This window comes from Drosophila willistoni, assembly GCF_018902025.1.
Source record: "Drosophila willistoni isolate 14030-0811.24 chromosome XR unlocalized genomic scaffold, UCI_dwil_1.1 Seg144, whole genome shotgun sequence".
In the NCBI taxonomy this organism is placed as follows: domain Eukaryota; kingdom Metazoa; phylum Arthropoda; class Insecta; order Diptera; family Drosophilidae; genus Drosophila; species Drosophila willistoni.
The window spans coordinates 6,313,875-6,330,033 of record NW_025814057.1 but is presented as its reverse complement, the minus strand read 5'-3'; the positions used below and the strand labels follow the sequence as shown (position 1 = coordinate 6,330,033).

At 37.8% G+C, this 16,159-nt stretch overlaps 2 protein-coding genes and 1 long non-coding RNA gene across 5 annotated transcripts in view; 2 read left to right on the top strand and 1 right to left on the bottom strand.

The window, feature by feature from the left end:
* Window positions 1-5,080, bottom strand: part of LOC111519750 — a 60,556-nt gene extending 55,476 nt beyond the window's left edge. For all 3 annotated transcript variants that reach the window (XR_006954724.1, XR_006954723.1, XR_002724471.2), the window contains exons 1-2: window positions 4,857-5,080; window positions 4,525-4,789 (exon numbers count right to left, since the gene is read on the bottom strand). This is a non-coding gene — a long non-coding RNA (uncharacterized LOC111519750). The remainder of the gene's footprint in view (window positions 1-4,524; window positions 4,790-4,856) is intronic.
* A 4,064-nt stretch (window positions 5,081-9,144) lies between these two features.
* LOC6638782 (L-lactate dehydrogenase) lies at window positions 9,145-10,624 on the top strand. Its single transcript, XM_023179290.2, has 3 exons — window positions 9,145-9,296; window positions 9,516-10,354; window positions 10,424-10,624. The coding sequence occupies exons 1-3, from the start codon at window positions 9,200-9,202 to the stop codon at window positions 10,586-10,588; spliced, it is 1,101 nt and encodes a 366-aa protein (XP_023035058.1). The 5' UTR covers window positions 9,145-9,199; the 3' UTR covers window positions 10,589-10,624.
* A 1,035-nt stretch (window positions 10,625-11,659) lies between these two features.
* Window positions 11,660-13,057, top strand: LOC6638783 (lipase member H). The gene is made up of 3 exons (XM_002062041.3): window positions 11,660-11,893; window positions 11,966-12,678; window positions 12,748-13,057. The coding sequence occupies exons 1-3, from the start codon at window positions 11,710-11,712 to the stop codon at window positions 12,979-12,981; spliced, it is 1,131 nt and encodes a 376-aa protein (XP_002062077.3). The 5' UTR covers window positions 11,660-11,709; the 3' UTR covers window positions 12,982-13,057.
* The last annotated feature ends 3,102 nt before the right edge of the window (window positions 13,058-16,159 follow it).

Genomic DNA, 16,159 nt, shown 5'->3' with positions numbered 1-16,159 from the left:
TGCATCGTGTGGCATGATGGCATGCAAATATTGTCGCCGACAGTCGCCCCAGTCCGGGTCCAGTCCCAGTCCCAATCCCCTGTTCAGATCGTGTAGATAGTTAAGATCGCTTATCTGGGCAACTGAATTATGGCAGAGCTAAAAGCTAAAAGCCTGCCAAAGTCCGTTCTCGTTTTTTTTTTTTATATTTGTTTGTAGTTTTTTGGTCTCGTTCTTGTTGGCTTGTTCCCTTGATCTCGATCTTGATGCCGATCTCCCTGCGTCTTTTGTCGTGTGCGTGTGTGTATAAATCTAAATGAAATTTGTTTCGACCTTGGTAATTTGCTTTTTGATCTAATTAAAGCAAATGTGAATGGGTTATTGAACTTTACTTTCAATTTCCACCTGCTTCAACTTCAGCATCATCAAAGAGTTCAACCGCTGTGGCAATTCAATTCAAATCCTGATATATGGCAGTTTTTATCGAAATTGAATAGAGAGCATTACCAAGACAAAGTAAGAGCAGTAAACATAAGGATAAACACTGTTGAAATCCAAGTAAAATTATCTTCCTTGAATGTAAAAAAAATATGCATATCTTAAGATAAGGATATCAAGATATTTACATAAGAATTAAAAAATAATAAAACTTTGTTTTAAACTAAAACTTAATTTGTGTAAATTTTTGTCAAATTTTGAGTTATTTTAGTGACATAGGAGTTAACAATAATAATAATTAGCTACTTAATTAACGCAAAATTAACAAAAAGTAAGCAGAGGCATCGGCAATTTAGAAATTTATGGGTAATAAACAGACAAATGAATTTTGGAAATCGTAAAATTAATTAATAATTTGTCGAACTTGAAGTTTATTGCTGCTGTTGTCATTAGCAACTGTTGTCAGAGGCGCGTCTGTTGCTGCGGTGACAAGCAACAATTGTTGTTGCGGTAATTACAAACTATTGTTGTTGGTGTGCCTAGTACATATTGATGAATGAATTGTTGAAGAATTTATGCAAATTCCTTTACAGAGTCAATAATTAATAATTCGAGCAATTTTATTGGCTTACCATGAGCAATTTAGTTTATTATTTTGAAATATTTTATTTACCAGACAATTGGCCAAAATTTAAACTGCAAAATAGTTGGCAATTTCTCTCTCTCTCTCTCTCTCTCTAACTGGGCGATTTCAAATCTGTGTCTATCTCTGTTTAGTCGGTTAAAGTTTTGCCCCCATGGGGCGTTCAAATTGAATGTCGTGGCTTAACGAAAAACAAAAAAGTCAAGTTGCTTATATTTTGCTGTTGGTGGCTTTTTTTTCTATTCGTTGTTGTTGCCATTAATATGACATCTAACTAATACCAAACGCTTTGTGACTCTTAACTGTTTTTCCTTTTGGCGGGGGGTGATAAGGGCCAATAATGCTGGGCGGGCGGCAGACACAGTTTTAGAGTCTCCTTGGCTGGCTCCCAAACTCTAAAGCCATTCACTTATGGCAGCCATCGCGAGTCAGTCGAGTGCATTGGTGAAAAGTCATAAGCCAGACAGAAACCTACAAAACAACGATCAAGTAGAAGGTAACACAAAAAATGGTTTGTTTTGCTTAAAGTTGTCGTTAATGGCATGGAAAAATGTCAAACAGAAAAAGCCACAAAGAGCAAAAGCGAGAGCGAAAGAGAGAGAGACAGGGAGTGAGGGAGAGGGGGAGGAAAAAAAAGTTCACCATTTGAGGTCGCCTTTTAAATGATTTTCTTGTTGTGTGGGGGTGTATAGAGGAATACATGTAATAGATATATGTACATACATATATATGTGGGCGGATTGCAATTGATTGATATTTGCCATAAAGCTATTAATATATATGTACATATATATATCAAAAGTAATTGAATTTGTACAAATCAATCGAGTGTGACTAAAGGAAATTGAATTGTTTCTAGGGAAAGATTGCGATTGTAATAGATTTTGTTCATTTACCTATTAAATTCTTAACATACATACTATAGAAATGTTCTGTTTAATCGCTCTGATCACGTATAAATTTTAAATACTTGCGTTCGAATTGCATTTACTTAACTTGGGGCCCCAAAAGAGAGACAGCCATAAAAGCGACAGCAGCCTCTAACTTTGCCTCTGACTGTGCCTTAGTCTCATGGACTTCTTTCACTAAAGTCTCTCGACAACAACAAGTGCCCATAAAGTATAATAAAAGGAAGTGCTTAAAACTGCCAACAACAACAACAAGAGCAAGAACAACATTTGCAACAACAAGAGCAGCAAAAGGCAAGTGCATAAGGCTGCCACTTCTGTTGGCCAAATGGGAGGGATGAGGTTGGTGGTAGGACTAGGAGGACTCCTTTTGCATAGTTTGGTGTCGAAATTTATTACCCGCGATCTAACACGATTTCTCGCACTTGTACCTACAATAATCATTATATGCAAACTCACACACACACACACAAACAAACACACACATACTGGCATACAACAGGGAGAGAAGAAAATTACATGCGCCAAAGCTTTTTGCATATTTGGCATGCAAAAAAATAAAACACAAAAAAAAAAGTTTATATATACCTACATATGTATATACATATAGAAAAAAAAATGGTAACAAGTGCAACAAGCTTGGCAAACTGGTCTGCTTCTGCTCTTCAAGCCTCTAGGATGGTCTAAATGTACATACATACATACAAATTATATATCTACATACTTGGATGTTGGTATGTCTGATATAGTTTATGTATTATATAATTTGGTGGACGCTGCAGAACTAAAAGATGCCAACAGGCCGCCACCGCTTGGCCAGCTCCAACTTCAGTTTCAGTTCCAGTTCCTAATGAGGCGGAGAGTGCAAAATATGCAGGGTATATGTGAGAAATAATTGTGGCATGCCAGAATGAATGAAATAAACCTATATCTAACATAAGTTTAATCCATTAAATTGGATTAATAACTCAATAAATTAGCATATTATCTTGAGAGCACAAGCACAATTTATAACTAGTTAAAATGTTCATTTTATTTTAGAAGATTTAAAATAAAAACATCTCAAACACACAAAATACTTGTAGAAATTCATATATGTACTTGCTGAATTCGATCAGATTTTTCAAATCGAATTCTAGATTAAACATCTCCTCAGAAATTGCTAAATTTATCACTTGAAAACAAAAACTAAGAATGAAGATCTATCACTTTTTAAGTTCAAGATAATGAATTGACAAAGAAATAAGCTCAAGAAACAGGGTACCTGATAGTCATTTACTTTCAAGTAATTACATTTAACCAAACTAAAGACAACAACAAACAGCCGGGCGTCTTGTCTATAAATATTTTGTGCTTTTTCCCGTATCAGCTTCGGCTGAGGCTATGGCTAAGGCTGCTGCTGCTGCTACAAAAAGGAGCGAAAAAAGCATACAAAGAAATTCAGGCATAAGATTACAATCGCTTGTAATAAATACCTTAAGTATCACATATATTATATCAGGTAACCCAAGGACGTGGATCGTAAGTCAAGCTGAACATTATTATTAAGCGGAGCCACCAGAGAAACGAAAAGATAGATAGAGAAAGAGAGAGAGAGAGAAAGAATGAGAAGATGAAAAGAAGTTGAAACTTGACTTACGTGCAACAATTTAACAACTTAATTATTGCTAAACTATGCCAGCAACAACAACAACAACCACAAGAACAACTATCCATAAATAAACAACACTGCGTATGAGTAATATTTCGGGTAGTTGGGGTGAATGAAATTCGTGTCCAGCTCTAGCCGCAGTAAAAAAAAAAAAAGAAAAGAAGAACAAAATTAATAACAAAGTCAGAGAACCCAAAAAGATGGCAAGACGCGATAGGCCCCACAACGTCGGCGAAGACGACTACAAAAACAACAACAACAACGACGACGACGACTCTGATGATCATCACTAGCCAATGCTGTCTACCTAGTGCTCCGCTTGCTGCATTCTCCCTCCATTGGTTTTGCTCCTGTTCTTCTCTTGTCATTGAGTAATCTATCGACAGGTTGGCCATTTAGTTGAATCTCCTATATATAGTTGAGTGTGTGTGAAAATTAGCATAAAAACGCAATTTTTGAATATTAATTTGCTCTGCGGCCTGAGAAGGCAGTGAAGTTTTCTTGGGTTTCTGTTTCGTTTTTTAATTTTTTTTTTTTTCATTTCGGCGGCTACGACATCTTCTGTGGCTAAAAGGAGGTCCGTTTTTTTTTTGTTGCATTGCGTGTCTGGAGCTGGATGAAGTCAATTTCTGCCACTTGGCTTACACGTTATTTTATTGGCAGAGTGCTAATCAGATTCTGTCGCATTGATAACGCCGCCACAGACTGGTTGTTGACTTTCTGAAAATCTGCTATTAGTTTACTTTAAGACCCTTGCACGCATGAGAACGATTTTTAAAATTGTATATAGCCCCTCTTTGGAATGATTCATATTTCTAAATCAAGAAAACTGAGAAGCTAAAAGAGTGGTCGGCAAACAACGTAGATAAAAGGAGAAATAAACTTTATGAACTATGTTTACATACCTATAAATAAGATTTTCATAAAATTCACATCAAATTTGAATTCCGCGCCAATATTGCAGTTTCTTTGTTTACCCGCTTGGCGCTAGAGTCCACCTCTAGCGTGAGTAAACGAAACAAACACATACACTGCCAGAGGTCGCCACTGCATGTTATTTTCTTATTGGAAGAATATTTGCAATATACTTGGCCTCTCGTGGCAACATGGAAAACGGATTACAGTTGTTTTTACTTTTCTTCTCCTTTGCTTCCAATTTCTTAAAGTTATCTGCCAATCAAAATTGATTATTAAATCAAACTAAAGCATGCAAGTGGCCAGAGAGAAAAAAATTTACCTGTGCCAGAGGCCGCCACAAAGTCATGTAAACGTTTACAATTAAAATTTTTTCAGATTGTTGATATTGGCTTTCTTTTTGCACAATAAATTTGTTGTTAACTCGTTTACTTCTTTTCCGGATGTGCCTGGAATATTTTTGTATTATTTTGCAACAAAAATCCAAACAAATAGCAATTTATTTAAGTTTCTTGACGAATGACCCGGCAAAACCACAAGACGAAAATAAAGGGCTGCCAGACAATGAAAAATAGTACACAAGGCTACCAGTTCGTTGTGACTATGTTGCTAGGGGGCGCTAGCAGTCACTCTCTCTTAGCGCCAGTGAGCTTTTTCTCTCTCATTTGGCGCAAAATTTAAAATTGTGGGTACATACATACATACATCTTTTAAGCCTCTCAATATACACAATGTTTGTGTGTCTGATCTGAATTACAAATGCACTTAGTTATTGCTCATTTCATCAGAGAGAGCCAAGAGCCATCTGTCTAGACCGCGCTCACATTACCCAAACAGAGTTGTTTAATTTCAAAATTGTCTTGAACTATGTAATCAGCCAGAGCAAAGAGTAATATGATTTCACCTATTCCCAGAAATCCATTTGAACAAATGAGCCGACTAGCCATCTAGATATGTATACACAAAGGTTCAATAACCCAATGAAAAACAAGTTTTCATAAAATGCAAGCCAAACATTTCACAATTGTGGGGCAACTAACATGGGGCCATCCACTGTAACCTTCGTTTGGTAAGTGGCATTGGCATTGGAATGAAAAAAAATGGGTCACCGACACTTTCACAACAAATGCGTTAAATTGCAACGACATTGAGAGCAACTAAGCGGCATGCTGCTCACCTCCCTTTTGCTTCCGCTCATGGAAATCAAGTTCATGACGTAGTCGTTGGCTACAATTGTGAAACGTGTGGGGCATCACACACACACACACACACACACAGAGAGAGAGAGGGAGAGAGAGCCCGAGAGCGTTCCGGAATGAATGCAGGGAGGAATGATTCATTTACGCAGAGCCAAGCCAGACCAAGCCATGTGTTGTCAGTCATGTACGCCGGCGGTGAGGTGCAGCGGAACGACCACGCCCACCTGCCTCCAACTCATCCATTGTACAAGCATTGGGGCATTGCATTGCTGGCTATCAAACTATGACGTCAAATTTTCGCCAATTTCTGTTAATTAACACACAACAAAAAACACTCTAAAAGTTTGTAAGAAGTTCTCTCTTTTTACTATATAACACTCTTGATATCTGCAGATATTATCTATACAAACGAAGCATTTTAACTTGGAAGACACTAAAATATCTATATGCTCTCAAAACAACCAATATTTATACTCGATATTGATTGAATTAGTTTTCAATATATTGCAGAATAATACTAATAACCATTGGACCCTCTGATATGGTTAGAAGGTTTCAATTCATGTCCATGAATTCGATTGTTAGAGCTTCTTTTATGAAAATATATGTTTTTTGAGAATTTTGAAAACTTTTGTTTTATTTTTTTTTTTGATTTTTGCAGAGTATTGAAATTTCAGTGACTATTAATTATTTAAGGCATCTGCTTGGCTAATTTACTGCAGCCAGCTGACTTGGGCAGTTGGCCAAAATTTTATTGTCGAGATCACGTTTGCCAGTGTGTGTGTGTGTGTGCATGCGTGTGATCTTGGGCACGTGTGCCAGCAGATGTCACGAGGCATGAACAACCACCAACCATGCCGAGTGCATAGGAAAAAACCACTCCCAAAATGGGAAAACAATCGAATTGCAGATCTAATGGAATAACCAATGAAGGAAACGTTTTGTTATGCATCGACAGAACTTAGGGTGATTCATGGCTTACAAAACTTTCAGGTGCTAGGCACCTGGCCTAGGGGTTCCACCCACATTGCACTCAAACTCCAGAACACGAAAACCACTAACCGGGAAATGTCTTGGCTAAAAATACCCAAAAAAAAGAAATAATAATAAGAACAGGGAAACAACACAAAAAAAAAAACAAACGAACACACAGCAAGCGGTAACCAAAAGGTCACCTTGAGACTAACTTGGCTGACTGAAGTGCTCTGGAGAGGAGAGAAATGAACCGACAGACAGACTGTGGCAGCAGCATGGTGGTAGCAAGACGAGAGAAAGAGACAGAGAGAGAGAGAGCCCGGACCGGGCTGACTGAACTCACTTTCACAATTCCCTCTCAATGGTTTCGTCATTCATCCTGACGTCGGCAGAGACAGCTGCTTCTGCTGCCTCCGCTGCTGCTGCTGCTGCGGCTGTTGCCGCCTATAAGCAGAGAGAGGCTACAAAAATCCAGCAGCGGCAAGCTAAATTCCAAACCAAACAGTTCGCAACGAACGCGCAAAGTGAACGCAACACAAAACGTCGACGACCTCAAAATACATCAAAAAATTATTCGGAGGCGCCAAAAATAAACCAAGTGCAACAGTAAATTTCAAAAAAGAAATTTTCCAAATTCAAACCCAGTGAATTTTTTTTAATCAAGAAAAAGTAAGCACCAAACTTATTACAAATTTTAAAAAAGGACTAAAAAGTCGGGGGCGACACTCACGGGCGGAGGACATTTAGATTTAAAAGTTTATTCAACTTTCTGTGGCAAGAACCTCGCCCTTGGCCTTCCGCATTTCCGCACTAGTCGGATGGGTAGTGGCCACCCATTTCCACTTAACTTTCACTTTCAATTTCATTCTGGCAAAGAGCATGCGCTGCTAATTTTCATTTATGGAAACAGCTGTTTTTCGAATATTTGACTTTGAAAGAAGGTCATACACACATATTTCTTCTTTTTTTTTTGTGGCATCAAGTTTTTATTCTCCTCCACTGCTTGCAACAAGTTGCCAAACTATAGGAGAACAAAACTATATTAATACGATAGATAGTTCATCCATTTGAGTTACTTTGAGTTCCTTTTTTGGGGTCAACATGAAGGGTTAATAGAGGTCAATGTTAACGACCTTTCTTATGAGTCAATATACACACATACACATATGTAATAGATATATATATACATTAGGCAGAAAAGTTGACCGAACTAACTGAAGCGAAACCGATCAAATGTTGATTACCTACATTTTAGGCCAAAAGTAGAAATTAGAATTGCAATTTTAAAGAAATTACTAAGCAGAATTGTGTTAAAATTTTCATAGATATTGAAATTATTTTAGAATTAGGTCAAATGAAGCTCCATCTCAATTTCTTAAAAAAATAAACTAAGCTCACTAAAGTCACTTAAAAATAATCACATAAAGCTTTCAAAAATGTTGAAAACTTTTCTAGAAAATTTCATACTTTAATTACTATTTCTGGTGAAAATAATTATTAAAGTAAATTATATACATATACCTACATATACATATATAGAAGATAAATCTAAAATCTATACTGAAAATCTAGTTGTTCAATAGAATTTTTCTTTGACACTTTAAAAATAAATATATCCAACGACTTGTCACATTAATCACAGAGGAAGTTTATAAATATCTGTTCTCTGGGTTTGGTTTTTTTTTGTCAACCACATAATTTTAATACCAAGTAAATTTCTCAAGAACTTTTAATTCTAAAACCGCCAAAAACCCAAAAGTCAGCAAAAAAAAAAATAAAAGACAAAAATGTTTAGTGCATAATTCTTCTTCTTGTTTTTCGTTTCTAATTAAAAAACGTGCCACAATGTTAATGTAAATATTTGTTGCCACTGATAAACAAAATGCAAATGCAAATAAACGTTCATAACTCGACGATCGACAATCGATTGGGACAATCTAATCTAGCCATCGCTTAAAATGGGCCTCAACTTTGGCCCACACTAGAGCTACGTCACGATGATTAGTTTTCCCCATTATCTTCTATATACATATATAGAACCGTACACTCATTCAGAAAGTAAACAATTGAACGATTTATTCTCCTAACAGTAATTGGATTTAATATTTTTGCCAGCGATAAGATATGAGATATGATTTCTGGAAAGTAATTATGACTGAAACTCGTTAACAACAACAACAAAAAACAGAAATCCCTTTGCGAAAAAAGGTTTTTGGGCTTCAGTTTCCTGGTTTCCAGTTTGATAGACAGAACTGCAAAATTTCGGTTCGAATTAGATAAACTGACAATTTCCAATTGAATTTGAATTGTGACACACATCAAATTGATCACAAGTTTGCCCTATGAAATTGCTATATAAAAGAGAATACAAAAAAAACAGAAACAAAGCACTCACTTAAAAAGAAAATATGTGAACAAAAAAAAACTAGACACAAAATTAGTTAATTTTCTTATATTCGGGTATTTTTTTTCTCTCTCTTAATTTTCGGCAATGTTTTCAGTTTGCTCCGGTTGCGTGTTGACGCGATGTCGAGTTGTGTTCATTAAAACGACCTTCGTGAAGGTTAAACAACGCGAACTAACTAGCCGTATGTGTATTTGTGTCTATGTGTGTGTGTGTGTGCGTGTGTGGGTGTGGGGGAGCCCCCTTACGCCCACATTTTTGAATTATGTCTTTTGGGGCTAAATTGGAGGCACGTGATTAGAATTATTCCAATTATTATTACTAATCCGCAAATCCGAAAACTAAATCTAGTCGATTGTTAATTTTCTTGAAGCTAACAGAAAGCATTTGTTTTTCTTTACAGCCATGTCTACCGCCATTAAGGATAGCCTATTGGCCCAAGTTGCCGAGGTGTTGCCCAGTTCCGGTCATAAGGTGACTGTTGTCGGTATTGGCCAGGTTGGTATGGCCAGTGCCTTCAGCATCCTAGCCCAGAATGTCTCCAAGGAGGTGTGCCTCATCGATGTCTGCAGTGATAAGCTGCAGGGAGAACTGATGGACTTGCAGCACGGTTCGAATTTCCTCAAGAATCCCCAAATTACCGCTAGCACCGATTTTGCCGCATCAGCCAATTCCAGGCTGTGCATTGTCACGGCCGGTGTCCGTCAGAAGGAGGGCGAATCCCGTTTGTCCCTGGTGCAACGCAACACCGACATCCTGAAGAACATCATTCCAAAGCTGGTTGAATACAGTCCCGATACCATTTTGCTTATGGTCTCCAATCCTGTGGACATTATGACCTATGTGGCCTGGAAGTTGTCCGGTCTGCCCAAGAACCGCGTCATTGGCAGCGGCACCAATTTGGATTCATCTCGTTTCCGTTTCCTCATGTCGCAGCGTCTGGGTGTGGCCCCCACCTCCTGCCACGGCTGGATCATTGGTGAACACGGGGATAGCTCGGTGCCCGTATGGTCGGGTGTCAACATTGCCGGTGTCCGCTTGCGTGAATTGAACCCAACTCTGGGCACTGGCGAGGATCCAGAGAAATGGAATGAGCTGCACAAGCAGGTTGTCGATTCCGCCTATGAGGTCATCAAGCTAAAGGGTTACACTTCCTGGGCCATTGGCTTGAGCACAGCTTCCTTGGCCTCGGCCATTTTGAGGAACACCAGCAGTGTGGCTGCTGTTTCCACCTCCGTTTTGGTAAGTTCCCTCAAAGAGATTAAGTCCCACAAGAGGCAATAACTTACCTGTCTTCTTTTCTTCTCACAGGGCGAACACTGCATCGATAAGGATGTGTTCTTGTCATTGCCATGCATCCTGAATGCCAATGGAGTAACCTCTGTGGTTAAGCAGATTCTCACCGACACCGAAGTGGAGCAGTTGCAGAAGTCGGCCAACATTATGGCTGAAGTCCAAGCCGGTCTTAAATTTTAAATTAACTAAATACAATCAACAAAAATATATAAATTAGTCAAATGTTTTTTTTTTTTGTCAAAAAAACCAAACAAAGAAGAAAAAAGGGGAGACACAGAGAGGACACCCAGTATTTAATTTGACTACTTCTCATATTTATTTATAAACACTTTTTTTTAAACTATTATTATTATCATTATTATTATTATTGTTCATTTTGTGTTCCTAAATGTAATAAATTTTATCAAAGTTAAGTTAAAAAGAAATTTCGAATATTTTGATTTCATTTAAAAGGGGAAATTTATAAAGAATGGAAACCGAATTTCCTATGATTTATCATGAATTTCCTTTTATCCAGAACTCTCTTTCTCTTCATCTCTCTCTCTTTCTCTCCTTCTGTCTTACCTCTGTTAGCTCTAGTTATGTAATGACTATATACTATATTTTTAAGTCACTTCTCGAAGACTTCCGTCTTCGAAAGTCGAAGAAGACAAACAACCGCCGCTACCTCATTTAGCGTAAATTTTGAATGAAAAAAATGCACCTCGAACTCAAGTGCTAGTCAAATTTACAGTCATTAATCGATAAAAAAACAAAAAAAAAAAAAACAACTTACACCAACTTAAAGTATAATCAAGATTTAAATCACACACCTAGTTAACTTTACGCACTCAACAAAAATGCAAAGAAATAAAGTAAATTTCAATGAATAAAAAAACCAAAAACGAAAACAGCCAAAATGCTCTTTGACATAAAAAAAAATTTTCTTATAAAGGCACGCAACACCCAGATGAGACATAGAGACTCATCCATCCAATCAATCGACCAGCTAAGAATCATAGCCACCAGAAAGAAGAAGAATTAATAATAACAAAACCCAGATTAGGGCTGCACTTACGACGTGCAGATGGCAAAAAAAAACTCACTTATCTTGCTGAGTAGACCAAACTAAAATGCTAACTGCAGACTGCAGACTGCAGACCGAAGAGAGACGTAGAAGAGACGTGCTAAGGTAAGCAAAAAAAACGTACACTGTGTACACAAGTTGCCCCAACTAGCCAGATAAGAGCCAGACTTGGTTACGATAAGATCCAACTTCCCAGCTCTAGTCTGGCTATAAAAGAACTTGGCACAGCTGGAAAATGTGTAAGAGAAGCTTTAGACAAGCGGTGGCAATGAGCGAGATGAGCATTTACCTCAGTTATGGCATTATTCTGGCCCTGATCGGTCGGTGTTGGGTTCTATCAGCAACGGATATCGATCAGATTCAGCGACATAATATCAAGTTACTCTCGGAGCAATTGAATCGAGGATGGCGAGCCTTTTGTAAGTTTCGAAAACATTCCAAAAACTGACTTTTTCACTAATTGAGTTGCATGGTGGTTGCTTCTATTCCAGGTGATGCCCCAGTTGATGAGGGGGTCATGTCACTCTTTCAAGGTATTCATCCCAGTGATGGCCGACTCCATGTTATGACCATAACAAATCAAAGCGTTGAGCTACCCGTACGTTCGTTGTCACAGCTCAAGGATTTCGATATCAATACGGAACGCAAGACCCTTATCTATGTGAATGCCTTCCATACGAACGACAGCTATTTCAGTGTGCAGGAACATTTGATTCTCCTGCAAACGTCTCGTCGTGATCTCAATGTCATCGTGGTGGACTTTGCCAGGAATGTGGAGCAATTGTATTATGCAGTGCGACATCATCTGTCGGTGCATGGCTATTTCATATACAAACTATTGAACTCATTGACTGATGCAGGCATCAAGCCAGAGGACATTACCCTGGCTGGTCATTCAGTGGGAGCCAATATAGCCGCTCTGGGTGCTCAATTGTATGCCAAGGGTAGCAAACAGTTGGTCAATCAGTTAATAGCCATAGATCCAGCCACCATGTGTCGCACATCCGATATTTTGGTGAAACAAGGCCTTGCCACTCGTGTGGTTGTAATCCATGGCGAGGGTGATGTATATGGAGTGCGTGTTCCACTGGGCAATGTTGATATCTATCCGAATGGTGTGGGCTTCTTTCCCAGACGTAAACTTCAGCCTGGTTGCGAGTCCAAGATTTGCAGTCATATGTATCCATTTGTTCTCTTCATGGAGGTAAGTGAACTCCTATTTGCCGATTAACTAAGTCTAATTAATATCTATTGCCATATTCATATCTATTAGGCTCTAATTGAGGGCGTCATGATACCAGCTACCAAATGTGAAAGCTGGGCCAAATTCCGTTTGGCTGATTGCAATTTCAAGAATACCCTTAACATTGGTCTTGTCTATCCCGCCGATGCCAAGGGCCTGTATTTCTGTTTAACTCAACCCAATCCTCCATTCACATATATGGAACATGGCCTTAGATACAAGTCACGGCAAGAGGCTAATTCGTTAGATAAGACAAGTGTATAGAAATGAGTTATTAGGACTATTATTTAATTGCTAAGATTAAGTTAATAAAGTTATTTTATTTTTTTGTTAAACTAAACGAGAATTGTTTGCATATCTGTAGGGAGCACCTGTCAGTTATGGGATTGAGCTGAAATAAAATATTCAACTCCATATAAAATCTTTTGACTTCAAAGAAAAAATCACAAAAAAATAATAATAATAAGATTAATTTCATTAAATCGGAATCGAGCTTGTATGAATCTATTGTGTTTTTCCCACAAATGATTTCAAAATCAAGTCATTCGATATTCTGCCTAGTTTCACTCAACACTTTTCAGTCTGCGCTTAAAAGTAGGCCACACTTTAGTGTGAATTTATGCTTTGCTTGCCTTTAGGGCAAAGGGGCATAACATATTTGACTTGAAAGATCAAATTCTTAAGCATTATTATGCTTAGAAAGAGTAGAAAATATTTCATCGTGGTTAGGAGAATGTGGAAAATCGAATTCTAAGCAAAAATTGTTTAAAATCATTGGTTAATTTCCATTGGGAAGTAGTAAGCATTGGCTCACTATTATTATTCACATCTGACCTTTTTTGTATGTATTTTTTGTTTATTATCTACCCAACCACATTATAAAACTATAAATCAGTTTTAGATTCCGATTCACCGATGTTTGCTTTGGCGACATTCGTGCAAGGGGAAACCTTGATCAAACTTCATGCAATTTAGTTAAGAAATTTCATCAGCCTTTTTGGTCGTACTCCCCATGTGGTTGGAAATTTCCGAATTTCGTTCCTCAATAGAAATGAATAAACAAATATAAAAAAAAAATGTTTTGGTAAAAGTTCAGAATAATTAATAGTTTCTTGGTTTGTTTTTTCTTTTTCTTTTTTTGCGAATTTCATTAATCACAATTAGCCAAATGGACATGAAGTGGGTAGTAGATCTAAAGTGCAAAAACCCCTCTTGATCTTGTAGTGTTTGCTGTAAACACTTGAGAACCTCAAAAGATCGGGGCGCACGCCCCGCCATGATTGCTCCAGACTTAAACATGGCTGATAATAAATTATAAAATGCCGGGTCGCCTGGCTCGTGACTCTCTGGGTCGCTCGCTTGCTCATTTGCTGGACAGGTGTAGCCCGAGAGACTGAAGACTGAAGGGTAGATATCGAATAGATATATGAGTGTGAATGCACAGAGATTTCCTATTACAAAACCCAATCAAGTTGCAAGTCTAATTTTTATTTATTTTTGTTTAATTTATGCCAACCGTTTTTTAATATTTCGTGTGACTCGCAACCAAGTAAAATGCTAATTAGAATCCGAGTACCAAGTATACGTGAATGCCTCTCCGAAATGAAAGGTAACATAACTGGTTTTTTGATATGTTTTTTGTATTTGTATTTGTATTTGAATTTGTATTTTTTTCGGTTCTGGTTCTCGAACTTTTTATGTAATTCCGTTTCTGGTTTAATTGTTCACTCACAGAATGGGCGGCACACTCTATTTTTAGTATTATATGGGCTTGCATTCTTCTCATTGGACAAAAGGAGAGAAACCAAGGCGGATGCGAAATGATCAAAGCCAACTCTGATCAGCTGTGTGTATGTGATCAGATCAGATTGGAGAAGAATACGTCGATGCTCGCCCCCCATGTCTGTCCTAATATGCATAATCATAACACGCCAATGAATTTAATCATAGCTAATGATACCAAAGACCCGCAAGTGGTCGATCATGAGGTTTATCTTCCCATAGCCCCAAACGGTAGGTGCACCTACAATTACCCCAGAGCTTTGTGTGTCTCGGTCGATTGGCAGTCACCCCAAAGAGCACTCTGTTCTAGCGACCTTTTGTCTGGTTGCCTTTTGATGTCTAAAGCGGAAACACATTGAGACAGTTTACGTTTCGGTGTAAGAAGTGTATAAAGTGCCTTTTAAATTTGTGTGTTCATATGTTAAATTGTCTTACAAACGATTAAACTCTAACAAATTCGATTGATCACACACACACAACATCAGCCTATGTCTTTTGTACTCATTGACAATAGAATGAAAAGAACACATTAATTTATTATTTTGTGCAAAAAAAACCACCAACAAAACATGATTTGTAAATGGTATCACAACAAAGTGGTTTATTCAGTTTAAGTCTCTGGCTTAAAATATGTTTAAGAGCCTACGAATATACAAAATAATAAAAATGTATAAAGGCACAGATAATTTTTTCTGTTGGCTTCTGGTTTGCTCTTGAGGGCTACTGACAGCGTTGTCGGCAGCATTTGAGCAGAGCCGACTTATATTACCTATAACTACACTCCAAATCCTTCACCGATTTTTCGTACGATTACATACTTTATGTAATCGGAATCTTCCCATTCTCATATTGACTAATATACAATTGGTATACCGTTTATAAGGGTAAAAATAATTTGTGACCAAAAGAATGTATGCCAAGAATTTCCGACAACAAGAAACCAGTTGGTCAGTTTTGATTGTTGACACATACCAAAAGATCAACTCGGTGTCGGTGTCGGTTTCAGTCAGTCAGTTAGGCTAATTATGTGACTTTGCATTGAATGCAATGGCAACACGAAGGGGGCGTATGGCCTACCAAACTATTTAGTGCCATTTATCAATCGAATGCAACAATAACAACACCTGCAGCAGCAGCTCCAAATCGTTTGAGTTAAAACTTCCAAGGCAGTGATACATATAGAGAGACGCTAGAGGAGAGGTTAATTAATTAGCCATAAATATGACTAGAGTAATGACTCAATGATTTAAAACCAACAGAAATATCTAATTTACCTAGAAATATGATGAACCGAAAGAGGATTGTTCCAAAGTAAGTCATTTAGGGCTTTATATCTAACCAGTTTACTGCGTAAAGATTCCACTTTTCGGGTTTTTTTCCACCTCTCCCACTGGACCAGGTCACATTACGCAGTGGTGTTCCCCTTTCTCACTCTTACTCATCATTATACGATCTGTTTGCCTAGAATCCACTGCAATTTCCGATTCATATGCGAATTGTGACTTAAAACCAGTTATAATGACCACAAAATGATTATAAAAATGGAATAATGTAATCTATCTAGTCCCCGATTCACGTCTTTGGAGGACATTACGCACCGGTGTTCCCCTTGACTTATGTATGCAAATGATTTAGTTAATAAATTAACTCGGATAATCAA

Excerpts from the sequence above, each read along its gene's own strand:
- LOC6638782 (XM_023179290.2), top strand. The coding sequence starts at position 9,200 with ATGTTTTCAGTTTGCTCCGGTTGCGTGTTGACGCGATGTCGAGTTGTG. Across the intron at positions 9,297-9,515 it reads ACAACGCGAACTAACTAGCC|CCATGTCTACCGCCATTAAG; the intron begins GTATGTGTATTT and ends TTTTCTTTACAG. Across the intron at positions 10,355-10,423 it reads CTGTTTCCACCTCCGTTTTG|GGCGAACACTGCATCGATAA; the intron begins GTAAGTTCCCTC and ends TTCTTCTCACAG.
- LOC6638783 (XM_002062041.3), top strand. The coding sequence starts at position 11,710 with ATGTGTAAGAGAAGCTTTAGACAAGCGGTGGCAATGAGCGAGATGAGC. Across the intron at positions 11,894-11,965 it reads TCGAGGATGGCGAGCCTTTT|GTGATGCCCCAGTTGATGAG; the intron begins GTAAGTTTCGAA and ends CTTCTATTCCAG. Across the intron at positions 12,679-12,747 it reads CATTTGTTCTCTTCATGGAG|GCTCTAATTGAGGGCGTCAT; the intron begins GTAAGTGAACTC and ends CATATCTATTAG.